Raw genomic sequence first — 18,568 nt, 5'->3', positions numbered from 1 at the left:
AAAGAAAGAGAAGCCCCCCCACGCTGACATTTTAGTACGTTTTGAAGAAATTGCCCGTTAATTGGAACAAAGATAATTGGCCACTCTTAATTAAAGAACAATTTTTAATTTTAAAAAAACTGGAGTATTGCATCCAATCCTGGATGCTATACTGTAGGAAGGATGTGAAGGCATTAGAGGGAGTGCACGAGAATGGTTCCTGGCATGAGGAATTTTTGGTTGTGAAGATAGCTTGGAGAAGTTGGGACTGTTTTCCTTGATGAAAAGAAGTATTCAAAATCACAAGGGATTTTGACAGAGTAGATTTTGGGGGGGGGGGGGATGGTGAGAATGTTAGGTCAAAGTTTAAGGTAATTGGCAAAAGAAGCAATGGAGACATGAGGAGACACTTTTTCACGCAGTGAGTGGCTAAGATCTGGAATGCACTGTCTGAAAGTGAAATGAAGGTAGGTTCAATTGGATTATAATCGGAAAATGAAGCATAACCAGGGTAATGGGGAGAGCAAGGGAATATCACTAGCTGAATTGCTCATTCGGAAAGCCAACAGAGGCACAATGGACCAAATGGCCTTTTCCTGTGCTTTAACAATGTTGTGATTGCAAGCTAACTTATTAATTGTCTTTGAGTGATGTAATGCACAACTATTTGCAATATGTATTTCTGAAAAGCTGCAGGTCCGTTTCTTAATATATTTCAATACGTGGCTATGATGATATTTCTCTTAAAAGTGTTGTTTTGTGTTTTCTCCTGTTTCAGAGTGAACTTGCAGTTCACAAGAAGAAAATTGAAGAGGTTGAAAATTGGCTAAAAGCCCATACAATAGAGAGACATAACCAGCAGGTGAGTCACTACACTTGTTTTGCTTTCATTGTCTTGTGGTTTTCAATGGATTTTTAATTTGTCCCCAGGGTATGGTCAAAATCTGAACATTTGTTTGGTGGACTTCCACGAATTAGACACTGGAGACTTGGGTACAGGTTTTGATCTAGTTATTCTTCCAACTAGCAGGGAGAGCCCTATCTCAGAGAAACCACTGAAATAGCACTCTGCCTAATTCTATATTCTGACTATATTTGTACAGTTTAAGTCACGCCTAAAGCACATTGCTTTAATTCCAAGTGTGTTTCCATGTAGGCTTACATTAACCAGGTGTCTTTGTCCCAGGTATGATGGAATCCACCAAGCTGGCACTCATTTTTCCATTATCTCTTGGAAGCTACCCTAATCTCTCTGACTGCATAATTGTCCTTTTAATGTCCTGATCTGTTCTGGCTCAGTGCTGCCTTTACACTGACTAAGGCACTGCAGGAACACAAGGTTTGTTTTGGCAACTGATATAGGTCCTGGAGGCGTATAGGTTGCATTTGATGTGTAGTTTACTGTCCACGTAAGTATTTTAGTTTTCTGGGAAGGCTGGCTATAACCGTTTCTGATACATATTGTCATAACCTCCAAAGGACCATGGGAAAACCATTGTCGATCTCCTTGGGGTCACGTGACCACAAGCCTCCCACCCAGGGAAGGCCACCCAGCTGGAGCTCATTAAAGACGACACATAAAAACTGGCCAAGCAGGGCCCGCAGTTGTTGGTTGTCTCGGGAGCTATCACTGACCTGTGGGATACATCCCATTAGCTCGTGGGAGGAGTGCCAGCCACATTGCTAAATGTGTGATCGGAGGCCAGAGCTGCCAGATTTGGGGTGGAAAACACAATCCAAGGCGGCCGCAGACATCATGACAAGCCAGGGCCTTGCTCGTGGGCCCCCTGGATAAGGAGGACTGTTTGATGCAGCTGAACTGTGTCACGCCCCTGAAGGTAGTGCCGATCCAGGTCTTGTTGCAAATCAATCCTGTAGTGATGGAAATAGACGCTGGAGCTGCTGTTTCCATCATGGTCATCAGACATTTTGATGACTTTGTGCAGGGATCATGCCGCTGATGTTGCGCGATGCAAAGGCAAGGTTGGTGACCTATACCGGTGAGGCATTGAACATCATGGGCAACAGATGTCTGTCTTCCCTTGGTTGTGGTATGGGGACCGAGGACCAATTTGCTGGGGAGTGACTGGTTGTGAGTCCTCCATTTCAACTGGCAACAGGTTTTTTCAGATGGGCACCGGGAATCTGTACGACGCACTGAGCGCACATCCCCAAAGTGTTCCAGGAGGGTCTGGGCAGGATGAGAGGGGCCAGGGCCAAGTTCTTGGTTGTCCCAACAAGGACTGGATTGGGAGAGAGTTACTGTTGTGGGTAGAGTATTGTACATGGTTCAATAAATCCTTGTTCAATTACCGCTGGCTTCCTCAAGTTACTAAACATCCGTTGGCTATATTTCCTTTAATACATTTATTTAATTTAAAATCCCTCTAACAATATAATTTCTCTTCTCCAAAGCAGCAGAAGAGTTGACTGAGGTAGTGATCAGAACCAAAGGACAATTATTGGGTCAAATTGTGCTCCCAGAAAGCCAAATCAAAATATGGCTGAATGACCAGCTGCTCTCCTTTTCTGGCTCCAACTTTCAAGAGTCAGCTTGGCTCAGTGGTAGCACAGGACATGGTGTCACTCAAAGTTAGAATTTAAGAATATGGCCTTGCTTAAAACACCAGTGCAGAGCTGATGGAATGCTTTTGACATCATGAATAAGAGTGGAGGAGTTCTCTTGGTTTATTAGCCAGTATTTATCTTACAATTAAAATTACTAAAATATTTTTACTGGTTGTTTAGCTAGTTGCTGTGTATGGAGCCTTGCTTTATACTAATTGGCTGCTATGGTTGTCTACAAAACACTCGTAACTGTACTGCAAAAATAATGAATTGGATGTGAAACACTGAATATCGATCTCAACAAAACATTCAATCATGTGAGTTGAGGAGCTGCTCGTTGTGATATCTTTCCATGACGACATGCTGGGAAAGTCAGCTATGATCGGGAAACATCGAGATCCCTTTTGAGATGTGCAGTGGTCAGGTGGGCAGAAAAGTGGCAAATGGAATTCAGCCCAGTAGATTCTCCCGCTTCAGACTAGGCAATCTTCCAGTTTCTATTCCCCACAAACTTCAAACTAAGATTGGGCGTCACCTGTCTTCCTTGCGGTCAGTGATGAAGTCAGTGTTTAACTCTGCTTACAACAGGGGCAGCACGGTGGCGCAGTGGTTAGCACTGTAGCCTCACAGCGCCGAGGTCCCAAGTTTGATCCCGGCCTTGGGTCACTGTCTGTGTGGAGTTTGCACATTCTGCCTGTGTTTGCGTGGGTTTCGCCCCCACAACCCAAAGATTTGCAGGGTAGGTGGATTGGCCACGCTAAATTGCCCCTTAATTGGAAAAAATGAATTGTGCACTCTAATTTTATAAATATTTTTTTAAAACTCTGCTTACAGCACGGGTCTTTTATTTTGACTAATTTCTCTGTGAGCTGCAAGCCAGTCTAGGTCCAAACTGCAGATAAAAAAACCCTCACAGCCAACTCACAGATACATTGAAACCACAAAGTCTTCCTGAGTTCCACCCATCTCCATGCTAACATACCCTGCTCTGGGCTATCCTCAAATGTACCTCTACGTTAATTATCCGTCATTTATAAATTCTCCAGCTAAGTAAGTGTTATAACTTGCTTGGGAACATCCAGATGGGGATGATTGCTTCCCTCTGCTCATTGGTGCTGCAAGCTTCCCCACAATGGGCGGGGTAGCTTATTAGCACTGATTTGAAAGTACAGCCAGGGTGGAGCTGAGGAGAGAGGTGTACTGGACCTCGCGTAGGTAATGTCTGCTGAATAAAAAGACTTTTAAGAAACTCGTCGGACTCCCCTTGCTTTTCTAAACTGTCGCCGAGGGTGCATTGGTGCTGTCAGCGTGTTTCCTGTTCACCCGAATCTCTCACACACACACACACACACACACACACCACCCCCACACCACCCCCACCCCGACAAAAATGTTCTGCGTAAGGTACGGAGTTCATTGCTATGACATTTTTTCAAAGCCTGTACGGACATAGACGGCGACCACCAGGCCAAGGTTTTGTTGGCAGCTTGTGGAGCGCGAACAGTTGGAAAGATCCGGGGCCTGGTGGTTCCGGCAGTACCAGTTGCAGCATCATCTGACCGATTGTTGCACACATTTCTGTCTGTTTCCGTCTGCCGTCGCTTTGCGATGTGATTTGCTCTGGCAGAGTGGTCCACCGGGGGAGTCTGTTCTCTAGTTTGATGCCACCCTGTTGGAACTTCATTCGGGTGGTGTGTGCGACATTGTGTTGCCTGGGCTGTTCCATGACCGATTGGTCAAGGGTTTGCTACAGTGATTCCACCTGATAGCTGATGGTTGCCTGCCGCTCATGGTTGATGACTAGAGACACTGGCGGGTTGTGTGCTGCAGACACCGGTGCGGTGCACACGTCGATGAATCCCGTTGCATTGGCTGGGCGTTCCGTATGGGAATACTGGTCCTATAGCGGCATGCAAGGGCCCTGCTGTTTCTTTTTCAACTGTAGTTTTATGTAACCATTGATGTGTTGGGTACTCTGGATCTGTGGAGACCGCGTTTACCTTCGCAGTAACATAGACAGACTACCAACACTTGTAATAGTACAACTCTATTTTATTTAACTAAGAGCTGTTAAACATACTTGCACTGTGGGTCGACACTATGTTAGATTGACTGAAGACCTATGCCTAACCTGACCAGCCTATACTGCTAGCACGTGGTGGATGTTTGTGCTACTCATTGCGGGCTCTGTCTGGCTCAGAGGCTGCATCCCGAATGAGCGGGAAAATTAATGCCCTCTGTCTTTATAGTGACTGTGCCCTAACTGGTGATTGGCTGCTGTGTTGTGTGTGTTGATTGGTCTTGCAGTGTGTCAGTCAGTGTGTGTCTCTGCACCATCATATACTGATGTGTATATTATGACAACCATATGACATGTACAGGAGGAACTTCAGGGCGACAGCTCCCCTGGCATTTCAGAAAGCGCCTTGGGTCCCCTTTTTCTAATGTGGAGCTGATGAAGCTACAGGTTGTAGAGTTGGACGTTGTCTGTTTCCCCCCCCCCCCCAAACCTGGTCCCTCTGTGGCTGGAAGGACCGCCACGCCGATTGGGCCTCTGGTTGATGGGTCCGATTTGTGTGACGCGCTGTCTCCGGGTTCAGCTGCTGGCGACTTTGCCCCTGTGTAACTAGTGGGGGTGTCGGCCCAGACGTAATGATGTGGCGGCGTGTACGCTGGCCCATCTTGCTCTCCCGTTCAACCGTGTCTCGTTGGAACGGAAACGCTGTTTGTTTGGTTTTTTTGTTTTGTCGTTCGGCCACTGCTGGTTTGCACCGGTTTTTGTTTACATCTGTTTCCTCAACCTTTTTCCTTTCATCGACTCCTTCTCCTGGTCTTCCATTCAGAGGGTCTTTGGACTTTGGGGAGGGGTTGAGGAATGTATAACTTGCATGGGACACATCCAGCTGGGGATAATTGTTTCCCTGCGATCATTGGTGCTGCAAGCTCCCCCACTATGGGCGGGGTAACTTATTAGCTCTGATATATAAGTCAGCCAGTGTGGGGCTGAGGAGAAAGGAGAGAGGACCCGGTGTGAGGTGTACCAGGCCTCATGTAGGTAATGTTATTTGCTGAATAAAAATACTTTTAAGAAACTTGTCGGCCTCCTCGCATTTTGCCCACCTGATATTTTATGGATTTCTCTCTCTTCTATTCTTTTTTTAAATAAATTTAGAGTACCCAATTCTTTTTTTTCCAATTAATGGTCAATTTAGTGTGGCCAATTCACCTACTCTGCACATCTTTGGGTTGTGGGGGTGAAACCCACGTAGACACAGGGCGAATATGCAAACTCCATACAGACAGTGACCCCAGGCCAGGATTGAACCCAGATCCTCAGCACCGCAGGCAACAGTGCTAACCACTGTGCCACCGTGCCTCCCCTTCTCTCTTCTATTCTGACTCTATTTAATAAACTTGGGTAACCTTCTGAACTGCCAATTCTTGCGGTATTTTGGTGATTACTGAAGCCTAGAATTGTAATTGCCTTACCTTCAGAACAATAATCTAGACATTACCTTAAGTATTAAGATTAACCATGAACTTGATATTCACAGCAATTTATTCATCTTCCATGCTTTTGTACCCTTGTGCCAGTTTGTAAGAAAGCTGTTTTCTCAACCTGCCCTGCCACCTTTACCGATTTGTGCAAATATTCCCCTCTCTCTTGAAGTCTCTCTCTTCATGCATTCCCTTTACATTTGATCACTGAAAATCACATTTCTGTTATAAACATGTGAGCAAAAGGAAAGGCCATTTTCCTTGGTTATAGTAGTGTCACTCTGAGTCTGTAACCTGACTTGCCCATTCCATTGCAAACCAGTTCCCATAATGTTTTCATCATTCACTCCTTATTAGTATGTGAAAGTATATTTTTCCCCATCGTTTTTCTTTGGTCAGTTTTGTTCCCTCTTTTTAATAAGGAACTGAGGCCACTTGTAGTGTCCTTGCCACCATCCTGTCTGAAACCGACCAGCTCTACACACAATCCTGGGACTTATTGCTCCTTGTGGTTCAGGTGCTCCTTCCTGACCAGTTGAGCAATTGGAGAGTTTGGGAAAATAAACTAACCACAATTACCTCGAACTTTCTGGAGGAGTGTCAACCAATTCTTCTTGCAATGTAGTGTATTATTTACTTGCTGCTTTATTTGGAGTTTGAAATTTAATAACAATAGAGTTTTGTAAATTTCTCTGACATATGAATTTTAATTCAGCCTACGTATTTTCATATCACAGGGTAGTTCCATCTTATTACTAACTGGTGCTGCTGGCATTGGTAAGACTGCTACAATACAAGTTCTTGTAAAGGAGCTGGAAATTCAGCTGCTGGAATGGACAAACCCTTTATCAGAGAACAAATTTATAAACCACGATGAATTTAAAGACCGCCTTAATCATGGTAAGAGCAGATTTTGGTAAACTGCATGTGCCCATGTGCTTGTGTTCAGAGATACTGATCTAATTGATCTATAGTGATACTGAGTGATTTCGGCATTCTGGGGAAACTGAAGGTGGATAAATCACCTGGACCAGATGGACTACATCCCAAGGTTCTAAAGGAGTTAGCTGAGGAGATTGTGGAGGCATTGGTGGTGAAAGTTCAGGAATTACTGGAGGTAGGGAGGGCCTCAGAGGACTGGAAATAGTTAATGTAACACCCCTGCTTAAGAAGGGAGGGTGGCAGAAGATGGGAAATTATAGGCCAGTTAGCCTGACTACAGTCATTGGTAAGATTTTGGAGTCCATTATTAAAGTTGAGATTGCGGAGTACTTGGAAGTGCATGATAAAATAGGACTGAGTCACATGGCTTTGTCAAGGGGAGGTCATGTCTGACACATCTGTCAGAATTCTTTGAGGAGGTAACAAAGAAGTTAGACAAAGGAAAACCAGTGGCCATGATCTACTTAGATTTCCAGAAGGCCTTTGACAAGGTGCTGCATAGGAGATTGTTAAATAAGTTAAGAGACCATTGTGTTAAGGGTAACACCCTGACATGGATAGAGGATTGGCAGAAGGTAGAGAATGTTGTTGGGACCACAACTTTTCACAATATACATTAACGATTTGGAAGAAGGAACTGTGGGCACTGTTGCTAAGTTTGCAGATGATACAAAGATATGCAGAGGGACAGGTAGTATTGAGGAATCAGGGCTGCAGAAGGACTTGGACAGGCTAGGAGAGTGGGCAAATAAGTGGCAGATGGGATATAATGTGCAAAACTGTGAGGTTATGCACTTTGGTTGGAAAAATGGAGGCGTAGACTGTTTTCTAAATGGGAAAGGCTGAGGAAATCAAAAGCACAAAGGGACTTAGTCCAAGTTCAAGATTGTCTTACGGTTAATGTGCAGATTCAGTCAGCAGTTAGAACGTTATTTACATCGGTATCTTTTGTTATTTACAGCTTCTCGTTTTACGTTCTCCAGTCAGAGTTATTTTTAGCTGATTCACCTGCTTCGCTCTTCCCCTTTTCTTCCTGACCTCTCCCCTCTCCTGGTTGTCTGCTGTGCCTTCTTCCCTCATCAGCTCTTGTATCTTGTTCCTGTTGGGTTGACATGATGCTGTGTATTTTGTTATTTGTTGGGCATAGTTGGGCTCCATGCCTTTTATTCCCCTCCCTCTCCTCCTCTTTCATTGTTATACCGTGACAACCCAGTCCTTCCTCGGGCTTATTGGCTGTTGGCTATAAACAGGTCTTGGAACAACTGGGGAAATGGCTCCCATGTTTCATGGAAGCCCTCTTCCGACCCCTGAATGGCGGATTTAATTTTATCCATCTGAAGAAATTCCGATAGGTCAGACAACCAGTCTGCAGCTTTGGGCGGTGCCATTGATCGGCAGCTGGGCAGGATTCACTGTCTGGCAATGAGGGAGGCAAAGGCGAGGGTGTCGGCCCTCCTCCCAATGAAGAGATCTGGCTGATACCCAGAAGACTGCCACTCTTGGGCAAGGCTACAGCCTCATCCCCACCACCTTGGACATTGCCTCAAAGAAGGCTGCCCAAAACCCAACAATCTGGGCAGGACCAGAATGTGTGGCCGTGATTGGCCGGGCCTCCTTGGCACCGTTTACATTGGTGGCAAATGCAATGTTAGCATTCATGCCGAGGAGGCTAGAATACAAGAGAAGGGATGTACTTCTGAGGCTGTATAAGGCTTTGGTCAGACCCATTTTGGAGCATTGTAAGCAGTTTTGGTACCCATATCTAAGGAAAGATGTGTTGGCCTTGGAAAGGGTCCAGAGGAGGTTCACAAGAATGATCCCAGGAATGTAGAGTTTGTCATACAAGGTGCAGTTGAGGACTCTGAATCTGTACTCATTGTAGTTTAGAAGGATGGTGGGGATCTTATTGAAACTTGCAGGACACTGAGAGGCCTAGATAGAGTGGATTTGCTGACGGGTTGATCCTTTAAAACTAAGGAGATGAGGAATTTCTTCAGCCAGAGGGTGATGAATCTGTGGAACTCATTGCCGCAGAAGGCAGTGGAGACAAAATTACTGAGTGCCATTAAAAGAGAGATAGATAGTTCTAATTCTTAACGACAGTTAAATAAGAATATACATGGGTAACAACAACAACTACGTCACAGAACTTACTGATGACATCGGCAATGGGTAAGCTGCATAATAATATGAACAGAAACTGAAATATTTTTTTCATTCTGTGTAACTTGGTCCTTCTGGCAACTGAGAGAAACTTTTTTTTACACAAATTAATCCTCAGAACATCGTTGTGGTTAGTCACGCATTTGCAAGGTTACATAACAACATAGATTCTAGATTCATAGTTTTTATGTACAAAATGGTGATGTGTAATCTATTGTAACCTTCATTACCCATTTAGCTTATTTGATCATAAATGTATTATTGACGCAATAATATTCATGAGACTTGTGACAACAAATATGAATGTCGAAGAAGTTGAAAATTAAGAAGTGGAGAAAATATGCTAAAGAACTCAACAGTTTCAAATTGCCATTTGATCTCCGAATGAAGTATTTGGGGTGGGGGTTCACAGGGAAATGGAGTGAGAAGCCCAGATCAGTCATTATCCTATCAAGTGGCAAGCAGGCTTGAGGGGCCGAGTGGCCTATTCCTGTTCCTAGTTTGTATGTTTAATTTTGCTCAATTATTATTTTGAAAATGCTATTAGTTTTCTCACAATCCTCAGACAGTTGGTCCTAAAGTGAGATCATTAATGTGTGATGTGTTTGAGCAATGAGAAAGGTTACAGAAGCCCCAATCTTCACCATTTTGTTAAAGCTGCATTGGCTAAGTGTGTGGTGCTCGCTCTCCATGGGGAGGACGAGGATGAGTAATGATGGTAATTTAGAACTAACTTTGGTCCTAGTTTCAGTACCAAATGATAATTGGACGGAATCCTTAATGGTTTGTTTCTGTCTCTGGTAAAGCACTTTTCGTTTCTTACATATCCTTACCCCACTTCTCATCATATCTTTTGTTTACATAAGCAGTGTTCTTAATATTGTCAAAAAGTAAATATAACAGTGGGGAAGGTGGGGTTGGCATTAACTAAGGGGGAAAAATGCAATATTTCTGCTACTCTTCAGGCAAAATATGTTTCCTTCACCTTTATGGCTTCTTCTTGAATGTTTGCTGGTTCGAGTCACGAAGCTGAAAAGGAGCCATTCAGCTGGCATACCATGAAGACATTGCTAATTTAGAAATTCAGTGCTTGTAAGCATAAAAGTCTCAGATGTAACACTCCATACAATAACGCACATCCTTTATGTTAATATAAACTGTACTTATTGAATAAAATGTAAACATCTGTTTTCTCCAATCTATAAAAATATGCCCTGTGATTTGCCTCAGAACCAGGTTTTCAGGTATATGCCAGCAAGTCACAGTCTACTCTGTTTCAAGAATTTTTATTACGAGCCAACAAATACAAAAAGCTCCAGATGCTGGGAGATGGACTGCAGACGGACAAAAAGCTGATTCTTGTGGAAGTGAGTACAGTGTTATTGAATTCCTTGTTCATTAGGGAAAGAGTTGACCCTTGCGTACCTATCTGATGAGGGGGTGAGGTATTCATCCTTTCAGTGATATGGTCAAATATTTGTCAGAACAATAGTATGTTCCTGAAGTAGTGCAACTTGTATGCATGGTAATTCTATTCATGCCTGTTTTTCAAATGTTAGCTTTTGAAATATACAAGACAGTTTTTTATTTGGTTTTTAGTTGTTAGCGATATATTCTGTACTCCATTAAAATATGAGTTCTAGAGTAGGGGCAGTTTGGCATTCTAGAAAGCAAACAATCTGATTATACAACATTAAGGTTGTTTGAACTTTACTGGATATCAGCCCTTTCTGTTCATTTAAATGAAATTAAATATACTGTTTTATTGATCATTCTTATTTCTTGACAGGATATGCCTAATCAGTTTTATAGAGAACCTTCATGCATGCATGATATCTTGAGGTACGTTTTCCAGAAGCAATTATTGATCACTGAAAAGAATACTTATTTATGGAATAAACTGATCCATTTTCAGCTTTCTGATCAACTCGTCTATAATTACTAAGCAGTATGTACATAATTGCCATTCAACGCATATATATATATATATATATATATATAGAAATCAAAAACATGACGGTCATTTTTGTGCTCCTGGCAAGGCGGTTAGCTGGGAACACCAAGGCAGAAACTTATTTAAATTGGCTATCAATAGTGATTCCTTCCTGTGTACTGATTTATACTTTTAATCATAACTTTTAAAAATGTGAATTACTTCGAACCAATTATTCTTAAATACCCGTTGTCTAAATCATCCAACTAAACAAAAGGCAACACCAATAAAAAAAACGATTACAGCTATATTATGATTCCACCAGACCCCAACAGTGGCTAGGATACTAGACCAAAACCCCAATATTTTATTTTCATTTTGTAAGACAGGGGAAAGGATACTTCGCTCCAGGAGTGATTGCACAAAACAAATTTTATTACAAATACAACATTAAAATCTTTACCCCCCCCACCCCCCCGAGAACCCCTGCAAGGATCCTCGCAAGGCAAACTTTATCCTATCCAACCTGAGAAATCCAGCCATGTCACTGACCCAAGCCTCTACACTTGGGGGTTTTGCATCCCTCTACATTAACAAGAGCCGCCTCCAGGCTACCAAGGAGGCAAAGGCCAGAACTCCGGCCTCTTTCGACTCCTGCACTCCCGGATCGTCTGACACCCCAAATATCGCTATCCCTTAACTCGGTTTTACCCGAGTGTCCAAGACCTTGGACATAGCCTTTGCAAAACCTTTCCAAAATTCTGTAAGTGCTGGGCATGCCCAAAACATATGGACATGGTTTGCTGGACCCCTGAACACCTCACACACCTGTCCTCCACCCCAAAGAACTTACTCATTCTCATACGCCACTGTCATATGTGCCCAGTGCACCACCTTAAACTGAATCAGGTTCAGCCTGGCACAAGATGAGGAGGAATTGACCCTGCCCAGGGTGTCAGCCCACAGGCCCTCATCTAGCTCCTCACCCAGCTCCTCCTCCCACTTGCCCTTCAGCTCTTCCACCGAGGCCCACTCCGCCTCCTGCAGCTCCTGGTATATGTCCGATACTTTGCCATCCCCACCCACACGCCAGAGACCACCCTATCCTGTATCCTCCGGGCAGGTAACAATGGAAATTCCCCCACCTGCTTTTTCACGAACGCCCGAACCTGCATGTACCTAAAGGTATTCCCTGGGGGCAACCCAAATTTCTCCTCCAGCGCCCTCAGACTACCAAAAGTTCCATCAATAAACAAGTCCCCCATCCTTTTGATACCCGCTCTGTGCCAGCTTAGGAACCCACCATCTATTCTACCTGGAACGAACCTGTGATTGTTCCATGTCGGGGTCCAGACTGAAGCCCTTGCCTCCCCCCTGTGCTGTCTCCACTGACCCCAGATCCTCAATGTCGCCGCCACCACCGGGCTCATGGTGTTCCGTGTCCGCGGGAGCGGCAGCGGAGCCGTTATCAATGCCCCCAGGCTAGTATCCCTGCAAGAAGCCACCTCCAACTGCTTCCATGCCGCCCCCCCCACCCTCCCCTACTACCCACTTCCGAATCATGGATATATTCACTGCCTAATAATAGCTACCAAAGTTCGGCAGCGCCAGCCCACCCCCACCCCGACTGCGCTCTAAGAACTGTCTCTTAACACGCGGGGTCTTGTTTGCCCACACAAATCCCGTAATATTCCTGTTTACCTGCTTGAAAAAGGACTTGGGGATGAGGATGGGAAGGCACTGGAAGACGAACCTGGGGAGGACCGTCATCTTCACGGTTTCCTTTTCCTTAGGCTCGTTAAAAGTTCTCAACAATAGCGGACCCAACAGCTCTGAGAATTTCCTGTAAGATTCTACGGGATACCCATCCGGTCCCGGGGCCAAACGCTGTTTCAATTGGCTTGTTTCAGTTCCCCTTTGTGCTGAGACAAGTCTGCACTACTTTAAACACTGTTGATCTCTTTAAAAACTCCAGAGAACAAAACCTGACTTGTAGTCTCAGCTTCATCCAGAATAGAACTGAACTGAAAATTCTCTCTTAAAAAGCCTGAAGCCTTTACCTCCACCCAGCAATGACATCATCTCACCAAGTTGAAACTAATTAACTCCCCAGGGATCCCCTTAATCAAAACAAAATTGCATTAGCCCAAGCTTTTTATGATGGTTAATTGCACCTCTTGGCTCCTAAAAACATTGTCTTTCAACTTAATTTTTTAAAACATGATTTTAGCAGTCAAGCACGCTCTAACCCAGACTTTTAGCTCTTGCTTCACCAAATACTTGGAATACAATATACTTGAAATTGATACATTCATCACAGCTAACATGAAATCAACTCAACAATTTTCACTAGCCTCATTTCAATTTCCACACAACAAAACCAAGTTCTGCAGCAGCTTTGTTTTGGTTGCTTTCATAGTTCAGCTCATTCCCCAACAGTTGTCTTCAGGCCTTTCCAAAATTCATGTCTCTCAACAGAAATTCCTTTCATTATTTCACATGATCTGGATATTTCCATCTAGCTGCTCACAGGTTCAGCCTTAAAATATAAAATATAATTATATAGCTCTAACTTCTCTAGCATTCAAAACTGTGCCCTTTCTTTGAGATGTTGGCTGGTAGTGTCAATTTCTCCTTCACGTTCTACAGACCTGTTGTAGATTTTTTAAAAACTGGCTTCCCTCTGCATGCTGGAATCTACTCCTCTTCATGGCCTGAACTCAGCCATGTGACAATTAAAAAAAATTAAATTTAAAGTACCCAACTTTTTCTTTCAAATTAGTGGCCAATCCACCTAACCTGCATATCTTTGAGTTGTGGGGGTGAGATCCACGCAGACCCTGGGACAATGCGCAAACTCCACACGGACAGTGACCTGGGGATGGGATCGAACCCGGGTCCTGAGCGCCATGAGGCAGCAGTGCTAATCACTGTTCCGTCCCAGGGACGTGAGAATTTTAACTAATACAATATCTGTTCCTATGCTAACGCAATCCCTTTTCCAAAAGATAAGAGATCGTCATCATTTGCAGCGTGAAAAATGTACAGTATAGGGCCAAGTGTTGGCTAGAGTTTATAGCTCCTCGTACAAAACTATCCAACTGTGGTGTGAGCACAGACAATTAATTTCTGTCATTGTCGAGTTGCACGATCTTTCCTTGCTCAGGGGGTTAGCCTAATTGAGGGTGGGAAGGATAGAAATGACAAATTTGCATTTTAACTGGAATGCAAATAGATATTTCTGTTTTTAAAGGTAAATGGCCTTAACTGAGTACAAACATTGCCACTGCCTTTTCTTTTTTAAAAAAACAAACATTTTATTAGGGTATTTGTAGTTTTTATAATAATGACGATAATAGCGACATAAACATGGTACATGAAACATTTCCATCCCTATCCCGTTCTTCGCGCCCCCAACAATGAAACAATAGCCTAACCCCCCTCTTTCCCCCCCCCCCCCCCCCCTCCAGATTTCTGCTTCTGCAGACATTTTTAGTTTCTCTGAGAAAGTCAGCGGACAGCTGCCACCTCCGGACGAACCCTGACATTGACCGTCACAGGGCAAACTTTATTTTCTTGAGACTGAGAAACCCAGCCACAAAACTAACCCAGGTTTCTAGTTTCCAGGGCTTCGAGTCCCTCCACATTAACAGAATCTGTCTCCGGGCTACCAGGGAGGCAAAAGCCAAAATGTTAGGCCCTCTCGCCTCCTGGACTCCCAGCTCTTCCGACACTCCAAAGATTGCCACCTTTGGACTCGCCACTGCCCGTGTTTTAAATGCCGTGGACATAGCCTTAGCAAAACCCTCTAAGCTTCGGGCATGCCCAAAACATGTGGACGTGATTTTCTGGACCTCCCTCGCACACTGTGCTTTACCACAAAGAACTTGCTCAGCCGTGCCACCGTCATGTGTGTCCAGTGGACTACCTTAAATTGTATCAGGCTAAGCCTGGCACATGATGAGGATGTATTAATCCTGCTTAAGGCATCCGCCCACAGCCCCACCTCTCTCTCCCCCTAGCTTGTCCTCCCACTTGCCCTTTAGTTCCTCTAACTGAGTTTCCTCCGACTCCATAAGTTCTTTGTAGATATCTGATACCTTCCCCTCTCCCACCCATGTTCTGGAAACTACCCGGTCCTATATCCCCCGTGGTGGCATGAGCGGGAAGGTCGAACCTGCCTTCTCAGAAAATCCTGTACCTACAGATATCTAAACCCATTCCCTACTGGCAGTGCAAATTTCTCCTCCAAATCCTTCAAGCTAGGGAAGCTCCCGTCTATAAATAGATCTCCCATCCTCTCAATTCCTACTCTCTGCCATCTCCGAAACCCTCCATCCAGCCTTCCAATGGTTGTTGTAAATCGGGGCCCAGATAGATGCTCCCTCCGCTCTCCTATGTTTCCTCCACTGCCCCCAAACTCTCAGCACCGCCACTACCACCGGGTTTGTGGAGTACCACTGCCTTTTCGACTGCAAGTGTGACTGTAAAAGTGGAAAAGGTTGCGTGAGGTGGGGCTGTTGTGTGGAGGATAAATATCAAGCAAAACTTAACTGAAAGAAAACTTCAAGTAGTGGAATGAAACAAAATTGGTAGGCAAGTAATGGAATAGTGCAGCATCTGACCCTACCATTACTGTTCCATGGCCGAGAAAGTGGAAATGCTGCTGCATGAAGTGGCTACGAGAAAAGTTGCCCTTTTAGGCGCTCGAGGGTATCGCTCCCTTGGACAACATTATGCCATGCCGGGGAGAAGCTTGTGGCTGGACAGAATGATGTATACATTAACTGAAAGTTTTCTGTGAACAGATGCAGGAGGTTTGCGTTTAAGTAATTTTGGTAAGACAGCCCAACAGTGTAATGTGTCAGGTTGATGGCTCAAGTTGTTGCTAACAAGTTGCTTTAAATTTACTACCCGTCTGTACAAAAACTTTTTTTCAATAAATTTAAGAGTACCCAATTCATTTTTACCAATTAAGGGGCAATTTTAGCATGGCCAATCCACCTACCCTGCACATTTTTGGGTTGTGGGGGTGAAACCCACGCAAACACGGGGAGAATGTGCAAACTCCACACGGACAGTGACCCAGAGCCGAGATCGAACCTGGGACCTCGGAGCCGTGAGGCGGTAATGCTAACCACTACACCACCGTGCTGCCCCGTCTATATGCAAACTTAAAAGTTCCACCACCTGCATTCCCTTGCATCAGCACAACACATGTTCAAGATAAAATGTAAGTGCCAAGGCAATTGCACCTCAAATCATTGTAATGCAGCCTAATTGACTCGTCACGTATTGACCTGCAAGCTTTTCCACTCTTGGGATGTGGGCATCACTGGCAAGGTCAGCATTTGTTGCCCATCCCTAATTGCCCTTGAACTGAGTGGCTCTGTAGGCCATTTAATAATAATAAATGCTTATTGTCACACGTAGGCTTCAAAGAAGTTACTGTGAAAAGCCCCTAGTTACCACATTCCGGCGCCTGTTTGGGGAGGCCGGTACAGGAATTGAACCCGTGCTGCTGCCATTGTTCTGCATTACAAGCCAGCAGTTTAGTCGGCTGTGCTAAACCAGCCCCATTTCAGAGAATGATGAAGAGTCACGCGTTGGCCAGACCAGGTAAGGGTGGCAGATTTTCTTCCCTAAAGGACACTCCTGAACCAGATTTTACAACAATGACCGTTATTGAGATTAGCTTTATATTCCAGACTTATTAAATAAATTGTACCCAGAGCACTAGCCTGTGTTTCTGGATAATTACTCCAGCAACATTACCACTATTCCATTGTCTTCCCAATTGAGTATGTGTCTGCAATTGTCTTTGTTTTCCTTTCACTTGCAGCCACTTGAACTTACTTTACTACTGGGACAATAAACTCACACAATTCAAAGACAATCCTGACAGGGAGAAAGCTCATTGAACTGTCGGTGAAAACAAGGCTGTAAACATTCAGTGATTCACATAACCAAAATCATATGTGTGAATCCTAAGTACATTTCACAACATTAAAACTAATATATGTTTATATATTAAGTCCAGCAATGTTCTTAAAGATTTGCGAGTTAATCATTGATGCATATACTTTATAAAATTACTATGGAATCATAAAATAGTACAACTCAGAATGAGATTTATCAGCCCATCGAGTTTGTTTCTAGTGTGCAGGTACACACTACTTTTACAAGCATTTTTCATGGTAAATATGCAATACTTATGCTGTGGAAGAAGTGTATTAAAGTGTATTAAAATGTGTGTTTTTTTTTAGTAGAAAAAGTTAAACGATGTATACTTTTTCTAGGAGGTTCAAGCAAACAGCAAGATGTCCACTGGTGTTCATAATTTCTGATAGTACTAGTGGAGGCAGCAGCCACCGGTTACTCTTCCCTAAAGATATCCAGGAGGAATTGGCTATCTTTAATATCAGGCAAGCAGCTACTAATGACAAATCTATGTTTAGGTGATGGAGTATTGGTTTTGACTAGACTTGTATACACTTTTTTTTGTTTGTAGTATTTTTTAGTATAAACTTAGTGTATCCGATTATTTTTTTCCAATTAAGGGTCAATTTAGAGTGGCCAATCCACCTACCCTGATCATCTTTTTGTGTTGTGGGGATGAGACCCACGCAGACACGGGGAGAATGTGCAAACTCCACACAGACAGTGACCAGGGGCTGGGATGGAACCTGGGTCCTCGGTGCTGTGAGACAGCAATGCTAACCACTGCGCCACCGTTACGCCCCTGTTTTCTTTATAGTTTTGAGACAGTAAAAATAAAACTTTTCAGAATACATTAAAACAAAGACATTGTGACCTGGAGAAAAAACATTTATTTCAAATATTTTCAATCTCAAATATAGACAAATTCTATGCAACAGTAAATTAATGGTATAGAGTATTTCCCACATCTTGCTGCTGCTTGTGTTGCCTTGACAAATGGGTGTTGGCAGACCGATCAACTATAAAAAACATCGTAGCCAAGTGTAACAGGAGTCGATGTACAGCACCTCAGGCCTGCTCTACCATTCGCTACAATCATGGCTAATCTTGTGCCTCAACTCCCTGTATCCATTGATTTCCCCAAGAGGCCAAAAGGCTATCTCGACCTTGAATATACTCTGATGGAGCATCCACAACCCCCTTCGGTAGAGAAGTCCAAAGATTCACAACCCTCTGAGTGAAACAAAATTATCTTCGTCTTAGTCCTCAATAATTGACCCTTTTTCCTGAGACTGTACAGGTGTAGACAAAAAGAGAGTAATCTAATACAAATACTAATCTAACATATCCCCAAGTTCCTTCATGATCCAAAAGTGAATCTTTCTTGCTAAAAGTTTGCTTTTTTAAATGGAAAATATTTTTGAAAAGTTTTGATAATTTCTTGAAATGCTTCCTACGGTTTGCTTCCATTTTAGTAAGTAGTCAAGTCCTCAGCACTGATTCGTCCAGCACTCCACTATTTAACCGCCTGCCAGTTTGAAAATG

At 43.7% G+C, this 18,568-nt stretch overlaps 1 protein-coding gene across 2 annotated transcripts in view; it reads left to right on the top strand.

The window, feature by feature from the left end:
• rad17 (RAD17 checkpoint clamp loader component) overlaps window positions 1–18,568 on the top strand; it is a 77,649-nt gene that overhangs the window by 22,076 nt on the left and 37,005 nt on the right. For both annotated transcript variants that reach the window (XM_072516171.1, XM_072516170.1), the window contains exons 4-8: window positions 758–841; window positions 6,783–6,945; window positions 10,381–10,517; window positions 10,940–10,992; window positions 17,383–17,508. In XM_072516171.1, coding sequence (XP_072372272.1) covers window positions 758–841; window positions 6,783–6,945; window positions 10,381–10,517; window positions 10,940–10,992; window positions 17,383–17,508 — 563 coding nt within the window. The remainder of the gene's footprint in view (window positions 1–757; window positions 842–6,782; window positions 6,946–10,380; window positions 10,518–10,939; window positions 10,993–17,382; window positions 17,509–18,568) is intronic.

This window comes from Scyliorhinus torazame, chromosome 9 (genome assembly GCF_047496885.1).
Source record: "Scyliorhinus torazame isolate Kashiwa2021f chromosome 9, sScyTor2.1, whole genome shotgun sequence".
Classification (NCBI taxonomy): Eukaryota; Metazoa; Chordata; class Chondrichthyes; order Carcharhiniformes; family Scyliorhinidae; genus Scyliorhinus; species Scyliorhinus torazame.
Note: the sequence above shows the minus strand (reverse complement) of the source record. Positions and strands in the feature narration are given on the sequence as shown.